Source organism: Lactuca serriola, chromosome 8, assembly GCF_051521515.1.
Source record: "Lactuca serriola cultivar US96UC23 chromosome 8, Lser_US96UC23_V15, whole genome shotgun sequence".
NCBI classification, from domain to species: Eukaryota; Viridiplantae; Streptophyta; class Magnoliopsida; order Asterales; family Asteraceae; genus Lactuca; species Lactuca serriola.
Genome location: NC_136415.1, coordinates 102,116,777 through 102,131,169, shown reverse-complemented (window position 1 = coordinate 102,131,169; position 14,393 = coordinate 102,116,777). Strand labels below are relative to the sequence as shown.

The 14,393-nt window shown below is 35.8% G+C and overlaps 1 protein-coding gene across 2 annotated transcripts; it reads left to right on the top strand.

Annotated features, from left to right (window-relative positions):
* The first annotated feature begins 6,358 nt into the window (after window positions 1–6,358).
* Window positions 6,359–8,994, top strand: LOC145068937 (U4/U6.U5 small nuclear ribonucleoprotein). Of its 2 annotated transcripts, XR_013689179.1 has the most exons (3): window positions 6,359–7,122; window positions 7,791–7,874; window positions 8,716–8,994. XR_013689179.1 is itself a non-coding variant. In XM_079015904.1 (2 exons), exon 1 carries the CDS (start codon window positions 6,461–6,463, stop codon window positions 7,115–7,117), a length of 657 nt encoding a protein of 218 aa, XP_078872030.1. In that variant the 5' UTR covers window positions 6,360–6,460; the 3' UTR covers window positions 7,118–7,122; window positions 7,791–8,090. The 2 variants fall into 2 exon arrangements, 1 of the variants encoding a protein (XP_078872030.1); XM_079015904.1 differs by lacking the exon at window positions 8,716–8,994 and having other exon boundaries at window positions 6,360–7,122; window positions 7,791–8,090.
* Window positions 8,995–14,393: the final 5,399 nt, after the last annotated feature.

The following is a 14,393-nucleotide window of genomic DNA, read 5'->3' as shown; positions in this document are numbered from 1 at the left end:
CATATCAAACATGCCATACATATCATACACATCCAATCAATCAATAAAAGTGTTATGGGCTAACCATAGTCTTGCCATTATGCCACGAGCCGCCTCGTGGTCTTCCTTGCCAGGTCGGGGACCAAAACATTGGGTCTTACAGACAAGTGCCAGGAGCCACCTCACGGTCTTCCATGCAAGTATCACAAAGACAACTAGCATACATTCTACAACTACATAACTAATTATCTGCCAGATTTTAGACCTTGATCTTGCATACAGTTTTATAGGGGCCGCCTCCCGACCTTTCATACAAAATACCAGGGGTTACCTCTGGGTCTTCCTATAGTACATAAACTATATGGGTCGACATTGGTGCCTTTGACCCATGGAACAGTGACGAGACTCACCTCGAATGTAGAAGCTCATTGAAAGAAACCCCTAGCTGCTACCCAGATGACTTCTCCGAGCTATCAATACCAAAATAGCACCCAATTAGAAATTGGGTTTTAAACTATGATCCATAATCCATACTTGGGGTAAAAATGACCATTTTACCCCTGGCCCAACTTGAATCAAAACTGAGACCCAAACCCAAAACCAAAAAGGCCCAAAATCAAAGGATCCATAAAGGCCCATTAATGGCCCAATTTTCCAAATTAGGCGCAACCCCCATATGGGCCTTATCCTAAAGCCTAAAACTTCCCTTAGTCCAATAGTTGACCTTAGATAGCCCAATCCCATTGGGCCCACTAAAGCCCAAAACAATTAGGCCCACAAAGGCCCAATACAAAAAGCCTAGGCCCAATTAGACATTCCCAAACAAGTGTCCAAGACTCTAAGATTCCTCTAACTAATAATCCCAACACACAAAACCCAAACCCAAGTCCGAAGCCCAAACATGAACAAGCCTAAAAGTCCATAATTGAACGTACGCGGGGCGTACCCCTAGGTATGCTCAACGTACTCGAAGATATTGAACGGGACCTCAAATCTGTACGCGGGGCGTACAGGGACTTTTCCAAAACTCAATTTTTGACTTAATCCTTTAAGTCCTTTGCACCCAAACCTAAGAAAACCTTTAAAATAAGTTCATAATGCATAAAGTCGGCACCTTTATGTTGGATAAGGTATCTAAGTTCATAACGATAATGGATATGTACTTGACCCGGAAATAGCATGGTCCATTTAGGTTGCATTTCACCTGAACAATTTGACAGGATGGACCTTTGAGAAGATTTTATTTATGATTTATTAATATATTATAAGTTCTAAAATATTAATGTGAAATCATATTATTTAACTAGTATTGATCAAGAATTAATTTGGATTTAATTCAGTGATCAAAAGCGACTAATTAAATATACGGGGACTGATTTAGTAAATCAATGATTCTTATAGTGTGGATGGCTAAACCAATAAGTTAGCCCATGGATAGTCCATGGAGGTTTAACCCATGGAGCCTATGTAATATGAATGGTCATGTCCATTAGGTTATACATGGTTGTAACCCTAGACTTTGCCACACTATAAAAGAAGCCCCTTAGCTCCTAAAATCGGTCTAAGTTGTTATAGGAGATCATAAGAGCCGATTTTTATGCAAGTCACTCTCTCTCAAGTCCTCCATTGTTGGTGGTGTTTTGTGAAGCATTTGAGGCATCACACTTGGGGCGATAGGCTCTTAGAGGTCCAAGTTAACAAGCTACAACAAGGGGTAAGTCATGCAACTACTTTTTATTGTTCAAGTACCCATGCTTTATATGCTAGTTAGGATAATGCTTTGTAAAATTAAATTGCATGTATAATTATAGAAAACTTAGATGCAAGCATTTAGGGTTGCATGTGTCCCATAAGGTTGTTAGAGTGCTCAAAACCCATCAGTGGTATCAGAGCCTAGGATTGTTTATTGTTATACTTGATGCTTATTAGTTTTCAAATTTGAAAAAATCGATTTTCTGGCTTCTTGCTGGTGAACTCGCTGAGTCCACTCAGTAACAGACCAACTCGACGACTCATGTTCATGCACTCGCCGAGTTGATGGCTCTATGTGTAAAATTTCGAGTTTTTGGCCATAATTGGATTAGGATCATTACCCCAAACTGTTTTTTGAACCATGAAATCTGTTTTTTGATATGGTAGTGATCATGCTTATCTAATTAAAAGATAATTGTCATAATTTCAAGATTTGTATTAGTTTATATGATTAGGCTAATTTCTTGCAAATTGTTTATATGAATTATCTTGTTCTTATGAGTTTAACTAGATCATGGATGAATTATTTGATTATTTTGTTAATCAAAATGTTGATCTAAATGCCTTTAATGGACTCCATAACTTGTCCTCAAGTTATGGAAAATGAGAGGTATTTTCTTTAAAAAGTCATTAAACTCATAAGTTATGGAAATGAAAAGCTTTGAAGAGTTTCAAAACTTGCCCTCAAGTTTTGGAATTTGTAAAGTCACACTTATGAATACTTTAATTCCAAACCCTAGAATTTTAAAAGTTTAAAATTCCACCATTATACTATTATAATATTAAAAGCTTAATAATTATATATATGTATAAGACAAGTCAGTCTTACCGTTAGTAGGCCTCATTCATGACGCCGGTCTATACGGGGGGTATAAGGTTACTGCCTATAAAATGGTGATTTAATGGGTGTCCATTCTCACCCACCGCTTCCTTGACTGGTGGAGGGACGTTACCCGAACGGGTAGGATAGGACACTAATTCTCGTTAAAAGTATAATGAAAAATTATAAAGTAACTAAATGTTTTATTAAATTCTCAATCTTAGTTACTTTAGGAAAAATGTGAAATTGATGTTAATCCCTGAAATGACACTTTGCGCCTTGCCAAGTCGTTAATGGAGCGTGTATGGTTAACCGACACATTAACTTGGACTAGTAAGGGTGGCAAAGGGTAGCTTGATGTTTGTTATAGATCAATGGAGCGTGTGTGATTAACCAACACATTGATCAGATTATAAATGACATCGAGTGTACCAATCATATTTGCATGGTTATTCACACCGTGTTTGTGATCCTCAGTATCCCAGTCACAAACTTGAAGGGCATAATCGAGATTTAAACATGTCATTGAAAAGTTCAATGAATCTCAAAGGAATCTAGGAATTTAAATCCAATTAAAACTTGATAATCAATTTCGTTTTTCATGGTGGGAATTGGTAAATCGTCATTACCTACCTTCAAATATTTTGCATTTGGATTATGGCATTCCTCTTCCAAATTGTAAAATATTGTCTTGGGTCCAAGCCTTAATATTTCATTTTGGGTGTTATATTAAGGATTATTATCTAATCTAAACTTTGTCTTTCCTTTTTTAGATGTCTTCCAACACTATTTATGGCTTAAATCGTATTGGCTCATTCTCTCTCATGAACTTGTGTGGGAGAGTCATCTTTGATGGTACCAACTTCAATGACTGGATTAGGAACATCAGGATGGTCACTCATTATGAGGACAAAGAATATGTCATCGATAAGGAGCTTAAGTAAATTGATGAGTTGTCTGCTACTCCTGAGGAGATCGTTGAGTTTAGGACTCATAAAGAAGGATGCCACCAAGGTTTCTTGTATCATGTTGGTCACCATGACAGCTGAACTCCAAATGTCCCGTGAGGACTTCTACCCTTTTGAGATGCACCAAGACATGATGGAATGATACCATTAGAGTGCTCGTCTTAAGAGGTATGAAATCATCGCTCCCATGATAACAATAAAGATGAAGGATGGTGAACCCATCACGGCCCACTTACAGAAAATGCAAAGGTTCGTGGACCGCTTGCTGAAGTTGAATGTGAACTTCGATGTGGATTTGGCTATAGATATCATTATACACTCCTTACCTCCATGTTATGATCAGTTCCGTATGACCTATCATATGAACAAGGAGGAGGTCACTCTTAGCAAGCTTCAAGGCCTTTTGAGGACTGTTGAAAGTAGTATCAGGGGTAAATCTGTTGTTTCTACTCATAATGCTACTGCCCCTGTCTTGGCAATTGGACATGGGAAAGGGAAGAAAAGGAAGGTTCCTGCTAAGAGCCGCAAGGGAAAGTCTCTTGATGGATCCTCTTCAAGTGAGACCAAGGCTGGTTCTGCTGCTTCCTCTACCATTCTTAAGGAAGCAGATTGTTTCTATTGTCATGAAAAAGGGCACTAGAAGTGAAGCAGCCCCAAATACTTGCATGATGTTAAAGATGGGAAGGTTAAGGCCACCCATGCATGTATTTATACTATTCTATCTAATAACTCATCACATTCTTGTTCTTGGGTCCTTGATACAGGTTGTGGATTTCACATTTGTTCTGATTTGCATGGGCTAAGAAGAAGTAAGGATGTGGAGCACGGGAAAATGAACTTGATCATGGGGAATAGGAAGGTTTCACCTGTCACCCAGATTAGAGTTTATTCTTTATTGCTTAGTTGTGGATTAGAATTAGATATGAATAATTGTTGCTACTCATCTGAAATGGCGAGAAATATTATTTTCTTTCATGATTTGTACAAACAAGGTTTTAGTTTTTCATTTGATAATTAAATTGGTGCTATTAATGCTTTTTATAATGGTGTTTTTTATTTTAAAGCATTTCCTTGTAATGGTGTATATGAAACTGTGATGGTTGTAGACAACTTAGGAAATAATGTGTTACACATTGATTCTTCCAATAATTTGGATAAGGCCTGCTTGTGGCATTGTCGTCTTGGACATATCAACAAGAAGTGCATAGGCCAACTCCAAAAGGTTGGAGATTTGGAGTCATTCGACTTGAGGTCGGATGACACTTGCGAATCTTGTTTACTTGGAAAGATGACCAAATCACTCATTCACTAGTTCTTGTGAAAGGGGTAAAGGTTTGTTGGATCTCATACAGACCGATGTGTGTGGACCTTTCAGAATCGCCACAAGGGATGATAACCGCTTCTATGTGACTTTTATTGATGATTACAGTAGATATGGCTATATCTACTTAATCAAACATAAGTCTGAAACCTTTGAGATTGTTTCAGTATCTTAGTATTATCTTAAGGAATATGGGATTGTTTCACAATTAACGCCACTTAGGACACCACAACTTAATGGTGTAGCTGAGAGGCGCAATCGAACCTTGTTTGACATGGTTCGTTCCATGATGAGTCGACCTTCGTTACATATCTCATTTTGGGGGTACGCCTTAGAGACCGTCGCCCATATCCTTAATCTAGTTCCAACTAAGAAGGTTGCCAAAAAACCTCACCAGATGTGGAAAAGGAAGGTTCCCTCGCTAACACACATCAAGGTTTGAGGTTGCGAGGCTTTTATGAGACGCGAGACTCACGACAAGCTCGAAGCTTGTAGTGAGCTGTGTATTTTCATCGGCTACCCACATAAGTCCTTTTGATATCTTTTCTATAGACCGAGTAACAATGTTGTCTTCATTGCGAGGAGAGGAGTCTTTCGCGAGAGAGAACTCATAGGACAAGGAGACAGTGAGAGGAAAATTGACCTTGAAGAGTTTCATGAGTCAAGCGTTAAAGGAACCTCAAACACTAGCAATCAACCTGGGGAGGAAACTCTTGTTGAGCCGATTGACGAGTCCGTACCTATGAGGCGTTCCAATAGAGTTAATGTTCCACCTTTGTTATATGGTTTCCATATAACATCTTAGGGTGATAGATTTATCAGTGATAGCACACTGATAAATTTGGATGAACCTAACAACTACAAGGAAGCCATGGTAGGCCCCCTGTTTGCTAAATGGAAAGAGGCTATGGACAACGAGATTCAGTCCATGTATGACAATCAGGTTTTGAACTTCGTTGACAATGTACCGGGTCGTAAGACAGTTGGGTGTAAATGAATCTTCAAGAAGAAGACCGACATGGATGGGAAAGTACACACATATAAGGCGCGACTGGTTGTGAAGGGCTTTACTCAAACTCCAGGAGCTAACTATGATGAGACCTTCTCGCCAGTGGCGAAGATTAAGGGGGTGTTTGGCTTAACTTTTCAAAACCCAAAAGTCCTTTTTGGAAAAGTTACAAAAAGTCAGGATTTCCTGACTTTTCCAAAAAGTCTTTTTTCCTTATATAAAAACACCAAAAGCAGCTTTTAAAATTAGTTTGCTAAACATCTTTTGCTTTTTTTTCTTTTCCTAAAATGACTTTTGGGTGCAAAAAGCTAAAACAAACACCCCCTAAGTCTATTAGGGTTATGCTAGCTATAGCTGAATTTTATGATTATGAAATATGATAAATGGATGTCAAAACCTCTTTCCTTAATGAAAAGTTGTCAAAGTTGTCAAGATGTTTACATAATTTTCCAACCAAAGGATCATTTTTGCAATTTTGTGGAACTTTTACCTTTCTGCCGATACTCCGATAAAGGATAAACCCCTAAAATTGCCTGCATCGCCCTTCGTTGGAGCCCTAAACCCGCTCTATACCAACGTCATCTGCATAATTGCCATCGCACAGCAGAATAATGGGCGATCGGAGGGAGAGGGAGAGGGAAAGGGATAGGGACAGAGATAGAGACCGGGATCGGAAGCGAGATCGAGACGACCGTGATCGTCTCCGGCACCGGCACATCGATCATGATCGTGAACGAGACCGTGATAGAGAGCGAGACCATGACCGTGACCGTGAGCGTAAGGAAAGGAACAAACGGTCATACACACCAGAACGAGCTCGTTCTCGCCACGATAGGTCTCGGACTCGCTCCCCGGACCACCACCGGTCGCGTTCTAGATCCACCGACAGGCACCGCAGGAGAAGCCACCACCGTACCCCGTCCCCTGACCAACAGCGGAAGCGTCGCAAGCACGGAGATGATGATAGCCAGCGTACCGCGGCTGTAGTTTCGGAGTTTGTGGATGAGATTGTGAAGGAGAAACAGCAACAGAAGAACTCTAAGGATGTAGAAATGGTTGAAGATGATGGTGGTGGAGAGATGGATGCCAGTGAAATAGAGATGATGAAGATGATGGGCATACCGGTTGGGTTTGATTCAACTAAAGGGAAGCCGGTCGAAGGGAATGATATAAGCGGGATCAGAGCGGTGACTAAAAGACAGCCTCGTCAATATATGAACCGCCGTGGTGGGTTCAATCGCCCATTGCCTGCTGAAGTGAACCGCTGATTGAGGTTAGGGTTTTGTTTTCTCTGTTGAAACTGCATCTGTTTTGCTTTTGTTTCTTTTCTCAAATTTAGTGGATGTAATACGTATTTGAACCTAACTTGAGTTGAATTGTTAGACGAATGGTTCTACTGCTGTATTAACACTTGTTTTATAGCTAGTGTTAAACCTATCACTATTACTTGATTAACATGTCAAGAATCTACCCTCTTGATTAATTACGAATTTAGAAACCAAGTGTCAAGAACATACCTCAAAATGCTGAAAATTAGAGGACCAATATATTCCCAATATAAAGGTTTGTTGCACTTCTAGCAATGAAGAACAATCTCCTTAAATCAATCCTTTCAGTTTTTCTTCTAATTTAGACTCCCCATATTAGTGTGAGTTTGGATTAAACCTCCCTTCTATATATAGCCATAAATAGTGGTTAACTAGCCACCAATTTGATCAACTAAATGAACCCATTGACTTTAAAAGTGATCAACATCAACTAGAGGACCTTGTCCCTAAATAATTGCCTATGCAAATCAAATTAACAGGAGTTGTGAAATAAATGAAGAAATATAGAATATTTTTATTATTGATAAAATGTGAATCCACAATCTATCAAAGTAATACTATCTAGGATAAGTATAAAGTTGTATGTAACAATATCTTGTTTGGGTGTTTGCAGATGCTTGAAAACATGACAAACTCTCAAGTCACTTGATGCATGATCCCTTTCATTGATTCAACAATTTTAATGTCATCAATTGATGTAAGTTACTTGATTTGGGGATTTCTGTTTGTGACACATTTACCCCTTGTGCTAAATGCTGATGTATGTGCATTGTACAATATGGTCACATAAGTTTTTTTTTTCAAATCTTTTAACATTTGTTGTAGTGTAGCCCCACACTTGGTTGTGGTTTTCCCATTTGATGACATGATAATTTTTACATGTAAGAAGAAAACACCTTCTTCACAATTCTAACTTCATGTGGGCCCACTTTTATCTATATATACCATCTGATCACTGTCACATAATATCCAAAATCCCAATCTTGCCCTTCCTCCCCACATGTCTCTTTCAAAACTTCTCTCATGGAAACAACAAATGTATTGACTTGTGTCCATATTAAGTCAAGTTATAAGTCAATAAGAAACATCCATGTATATCAGTTATTCCATTAAGACCATTAAGTCTAAAGAAAAAGACCCTAAAGTAAATGATATGCGACTTGTTTATTTTGTATTTAATACAAGAAAGAATACTTGAAAATTATGTTGGAGAACTTACTTAAGCAAAATCGTGCAAAACCATTTTCTCGCATGACAATGTGTTTGCTGTTAATGCAATTTTTTTTCTGGAAGTGTTGCAACATACTTCCATGTTAGATTAGAATAAGTATTTTTCTTTATGCAACATACTTCCCATTAGATTAAGAAACAAGAAATGGGTCAAATTCTTTCCCATTTTCAAGACCATAATTGTTCCCACAACCATAAAACAATTGTCATTTTTATATTGATAAATGACTATTTTCTATATTGATAAATGACTCGTTTCCGTAGTGTCTTATTTCTCAATACTTAGTTTGTTATATTATGTTTTGCAGATATTTGTGTATCTGAGTTGTTAGCAAACTTGAAAAAATCACTTATGGATTCCTTACATGTGTTGTGAAATTTGTTTAAGAGATGGTTATGATTAATGCAATTTCGCAAGCTTGTGCATATTACATACTCAAATTCGCATCAACTTTCGCATCATTATGATTCTCAAGGCTATCCGAATCTTATTACTTGGTTGGTCTATTTTATTTATTATATAAAAGATGATTGATAAATGTAGAATGGCTTTTTATATATTTTATTTAATTTTATATTTACAACAACATTACTCTAGTTCCATAGAAATAAGGTAAAGGGAGGTAAGATGGTCGGCAACCTCTAACATAAGTTGATTGACTGCTTTTGTATAAGACGTCCGATAAATCGAAATAAAAAAGCAAAAATAAAGAAATATAATAAAGTAAAATTTCCATAACCGCATCCCAATTGAAGTTATCCTTGCATAAGATATTTGCATATAAAACACTAGTTTGTGATGAATTACAAAGTGGAATAAGGTTTAGTAAAGCAACCTACACACAAGAAAGAAACATTTGCACATGAAGAGTAGCAGGTCGAACAAGTAAAACATGGCTAAATAAGCAAGTAGTGGAAGTAGATATATGAAGTTCTAAGCATGTACTAGTTATACATGTTGGAAGTAAAATACGAAACAAGAAAAGAATGTGTAAAGTAGCCCATAGCAACTAAAAATGGTGGAACCTACACCCTAAACTATATTAATATTATTACTATGCTGCCCTAATTCTAAGCATCAATACTTTCTTATTTGAGATCATGTCATCGACCATATGCCATCTTCCCAATTCCTTCTTGGTTGTCCTCTCCTTCTCATACCCTCAAATATAATCAATTCCACCCTCCTAACACCAACAGTTGGTTCTCCTATAAGCATGCCCAAACCACCGTAATATTCATTCCCTCAATTTCTCAACGATTGACGCCACCCTTAACGATTTCTAGTCGTGTACGGTATCATGTCCAACAATGTTCTACCACATGTTCTGGTACATTCTCATTTTTGCGATCTCCATCGTCTTTTCGTGTTCCTTTTTGATCGACCAACATTCAGATCCATACAAAAACGTTGGCCTTATCGTTGCCTTAAAAAATTTCCCTTTCAGTTTCAATGGCAGCTTCTTGTCACACAAGACTCATGTCGATACCCTCCACTTTAATCATCCCACCTTAATATGTTGTGTAACGTCGTCCTCAACACCCTCATCTTTATGGATCACACACCCAAGTGCTTGAAATTCTCATATGGGTGTAATATATGGCCATCGACGCATACTTCTATTTCTTTACCTCTTTGATCCCTACTAAATTTGCAACGTAGATATTTTGTCTTAGTAGTTCGATTCATAGCCTTTTTTTTCTTCTAAAACTACCTTCTAGGTAGCTAACCTAGCATTCAACTCAAATCTAGACTGGCCACCAACATTATGTGGTATCAACAAAAAATACACCATGGCACCCCTACATGGGTCTTATAATAGATTATTTCATCCATAATCAATGCGGATAAGTGTGGACTAAGAATCGAACCTTGATGGAGCTCAATTTCTATAGGGAAAACCTTTTGTGTCACAAAATGCAGTTCTAACGCAAGTAATAGACCAACAATACATATCGTGTATCGTTCGGACATAAGTTGCTAGAACTTGTGTAGCTTCCAAGGGCTTCCAGATCGCCTCAAACGTGACATTATCATAAGCCTTCTTAATGTCAATGAAAAACATGTGCATATCCCTATTTTTTCTTAATATTCTCCATAAGGTGTTGAAGTATATGAACCGCCACAGTTGTAGACCTCTATGGCATAAAGCTAAATTGATTTTCCGATATCCTAGTTTCATATCTTAATTTGGCCTCTAACACCCTCTCACATACCTTCATGGTATCACTAAAACAATTTAATGTCTATATAGTTTCCACAAGTTTGTGTACCTCCTTTCTTCTTATAGATTGACATCAAAATAGTTAATCTCTCGAATAATTTATTTATTTCAGATTAAAATAATTAGTTCTAATGTTTTTAATAAAAAAACATAAAATATATTTATTTAATAAAAAATTGGTTTAAACTAGATTGCTAACAAGGTAATTTTTTTAGTTGGATTGAGTTGTGTAGCTAGAAGATAGAGAAATCATTAATAGTCCTACCATAATAGATGGTTCTAAGAAGACCAAAGATATATAATTTATGAACATATATTATTTAGTTTATAGATATAAGAATAAATAATTTTTTTTCTTAATATGTTTATAACGTATTTGGAAGTGTTTTAGAAACTAATCTTTTAAGTGGTTGTTGTGGACTGTATATATTTATTCATGTATCTTTAGATTAAAAAGCTATAGTTTTATGTACAATGTAAATTCTATGTATAATTTTAATTTATAGACAAAATTGCAAACATCGTCTCTATGGTATGTATTTTTTTCGAGGTTTAGTCAAAACCTCGACTTTTTTGGCTTCATGATCCTTTTGAGGTAGTTTGTTTGTGAAATTAGCCATTGTTAATTTTGAAAAGACTCTACCCTTTTAATTTGTTTTTCTACTTTCTTAAATAGTTCCCCTTTTATTTGAATCTTTAAAAATAAAAACAAATAAAGAGGGTGGCATACCTCTCTCTCTCTCTCTAGAAAAACACACACAAATTAAACATACACACACCTCAACGCACACACACACACTGAAGATTCATGAGTACACGTTCAGTAACACACCACCAATCCCTCGCCCCAACTCACCGAAATCTGCAGAACCACTATCTGCTGCCAACACTAAATAAACCGACGAAACTTCAACGAGTCCACTAGAACACATAGATAATTGAACCTAAAGAAGAACAACCTGAAGCTCCCTTAAACAACAATACAAAAGCCCACAACCCAAGGGTATCAGAGCAAGCGATTCTAGTTGCTCCTCCTCTAGTACAGACGATGGTTCAACAACAACAGAGGACATCTTTCTCTCTCCCTCTCTTTCTTTTAAGTCAAAAAAACCTACCCCATATTCTCTTAAACTCCACCCCTCTGATCTGCAATCTAGTGAAAAAGTCTCCACCCTCCCCCCATTCCTCTCTCCCTAGAAAATACAATTGCCGAAAAATACCCCTACTCGCTCACCCCACTCACCGGCTGGACCCTTAACATCACCCACCATACCTCGCCCATCACCCTAAACAGACTCTGTAGCATCTACGACAACACTAGACCAGAGACTATTTTCAGATGGTGGATTCAAATTAGGGGAGAAACCTATTAAGTTGATGCCCACTTTTATTACCGGAAAACTAATCACCACCACATTTCTCAAACCCAACACCGCCACCGTCGCCGATGTAAGTATCGAAGTAGAGAAAAAAAAACAAAGACAAATATAGGGACAAACACGATGTCTTAAGACTCAAACTCAATAAACCCTAATATAATTTGAAATTAATTTCGAACCTGAAATCAATTTTGTGAGTGATGGGAGCTTTAGATTGTTCTAATCCAATAAATTTCGAATTTGAACCCAATAAACTCTAGACAGTAATGAATGTCAATTTGGTTGTGAAGGTGCATGTTTTTCTTTTGGATGAAAATGATGGGGATGGTGGAGAGATAGATAAGGCCATCCCAATATATTGAACTCTTACAAGTTCAATGTATTGCCACATGACCATTCCAATAAGAATATCATTTTAGTCATTAAACTCCACAATAAGAATATCATTTTAGTCATTAAACTCCACACTTCATTCAATTCTATTAAAGTTTAATGGATTGTCACATCACCATCTTATTATAATTTTTCTTTAAATACTATTAATATATAAAACTAAAATATTAACATAAAATTAAAGGTAAATTTTTTTATTTAAAAAGGTTGTTTATGTTTTTCTACTTCTTATTATTTAGACAACTAAAAAGTAAACTATAAAACAAAATTTAATTACTTACGAAATTAGAATATATCATTTTAATTGACTCAATATTATTGAATAGAAAATAATTTAAATTATAAATAGAAAATAAATCAAAATTTTTGTATAAAATAAATTAAATAAATATAATTTAAATGTATATATAATCCATACCACCGTTCAATCCCCATTAAACTCACATTCATTAAACTTAGGCTACAATGGTAGGTTTAATCAATTGGATGGTCACATCATCACTTTTTCCATTAAACTCCCCATTCAATCCCCATTGGCGACGGCCTATTTCTATTCTAATAAAAGAATAAATTGATTCTCATTTTGTCATTTGTCACACTATTAAACTTTCTAATTAATGTCATGTCATATGACAACCTATTAATTCCATTTCAAATTTTAAATTTTAAAATTTTCACTTTAATTACATTAAATTAAATAACATTAGAATAAAAATAAAATTAAATTAATACAGATTATAAAGTCATGTACTTATTTAAATCAACACTTATAATTTTATATAAATAAAAAATATCTTGTAATTAATAATTTATTTAAAATAATTGATTAATAATTTTAAGTTTTTTGATGAAAATTTAATAAATTTTGTAACCGTGGTTCTACGGGTTATAAACTAGTATATATATATATATATATATATATATATATATATATATATATATATATATATATATATATATATATAGAGAGAGAGAGAGAGAGAGAGAGAGAGAGAGAAAAGTGAGGCCCCTCTCTGTTTGTGTTTACTTTTAAAATTTTAAATAAAAGGGAAAAATGTTTAAGAAAATAGAAAAACAAATTAAAACGGTAGATTAGTTTTTTCAATTTTAACAGTGATTAATTCCACAAACAAACTAGACAAAACTGCAACATTGGTCCTTATGGTATTAAAAAAACTTTGGATAAGGTCCAAAAAGTTTTCAACTTGCATGAAATGTCCAAAATTAAAACATTTAAGTGATTTTTGTCCAAAAAATATTACGAGATTTTCTGGTGCTGACTTTCTGAAGTTTTACAAAGAAGGAATTCAAGTTTATTTACAATAATAAACTAAAATGTATGTTTTCTAATAACCCTTCTCCAATTTCGAAATAGCAATCTACTTTAGGGTTCTTAAATTCAAATTGTTGTTTGCATATCATAGTGAGAACATATCCTTTAGGGTGTATGCGAATTTAGGGTTTTATGTTTTCCGCCAAAAATAATTTTTTGTTATTTATAAAACCCATCACATAGAGCATCAAATCCCCAACCTTGGCAACAAAAACAACCAAAACGAACCAATCACTCGTCTCTTAAGGACATAACCACTTCATTAGTAATTTTCTACAAATTTGGGTTTCATCTTCTCTCAAGACTCCAATCACTTGCTACTATATACATATATCGAGATTTGGGTTTTTTTTTTTTTCTTTCTTTATCTATTTGATTATTGTGTGAAAATTTTGGGTTTATGTTGTCTATTACACATGGACGAATGTTGTGTCGTTTGTGAAATCAATTATGTGATTAAACCCAGGACCGGCCCATGGGTCGGAGCAAATTGGACGACGAATGTGTATCGTTTGTTGAGATCAATCCCCCCAAATACCAAAGGGCCTGTATTTTATATTTTGTTATATCGAGTTATATTTGTGAGTTGTGACAGCCCATTATTTTTAAGGCTAATGGGCTAATTGTTCTAAGGCCCAATCTAACCAAACCAGGCG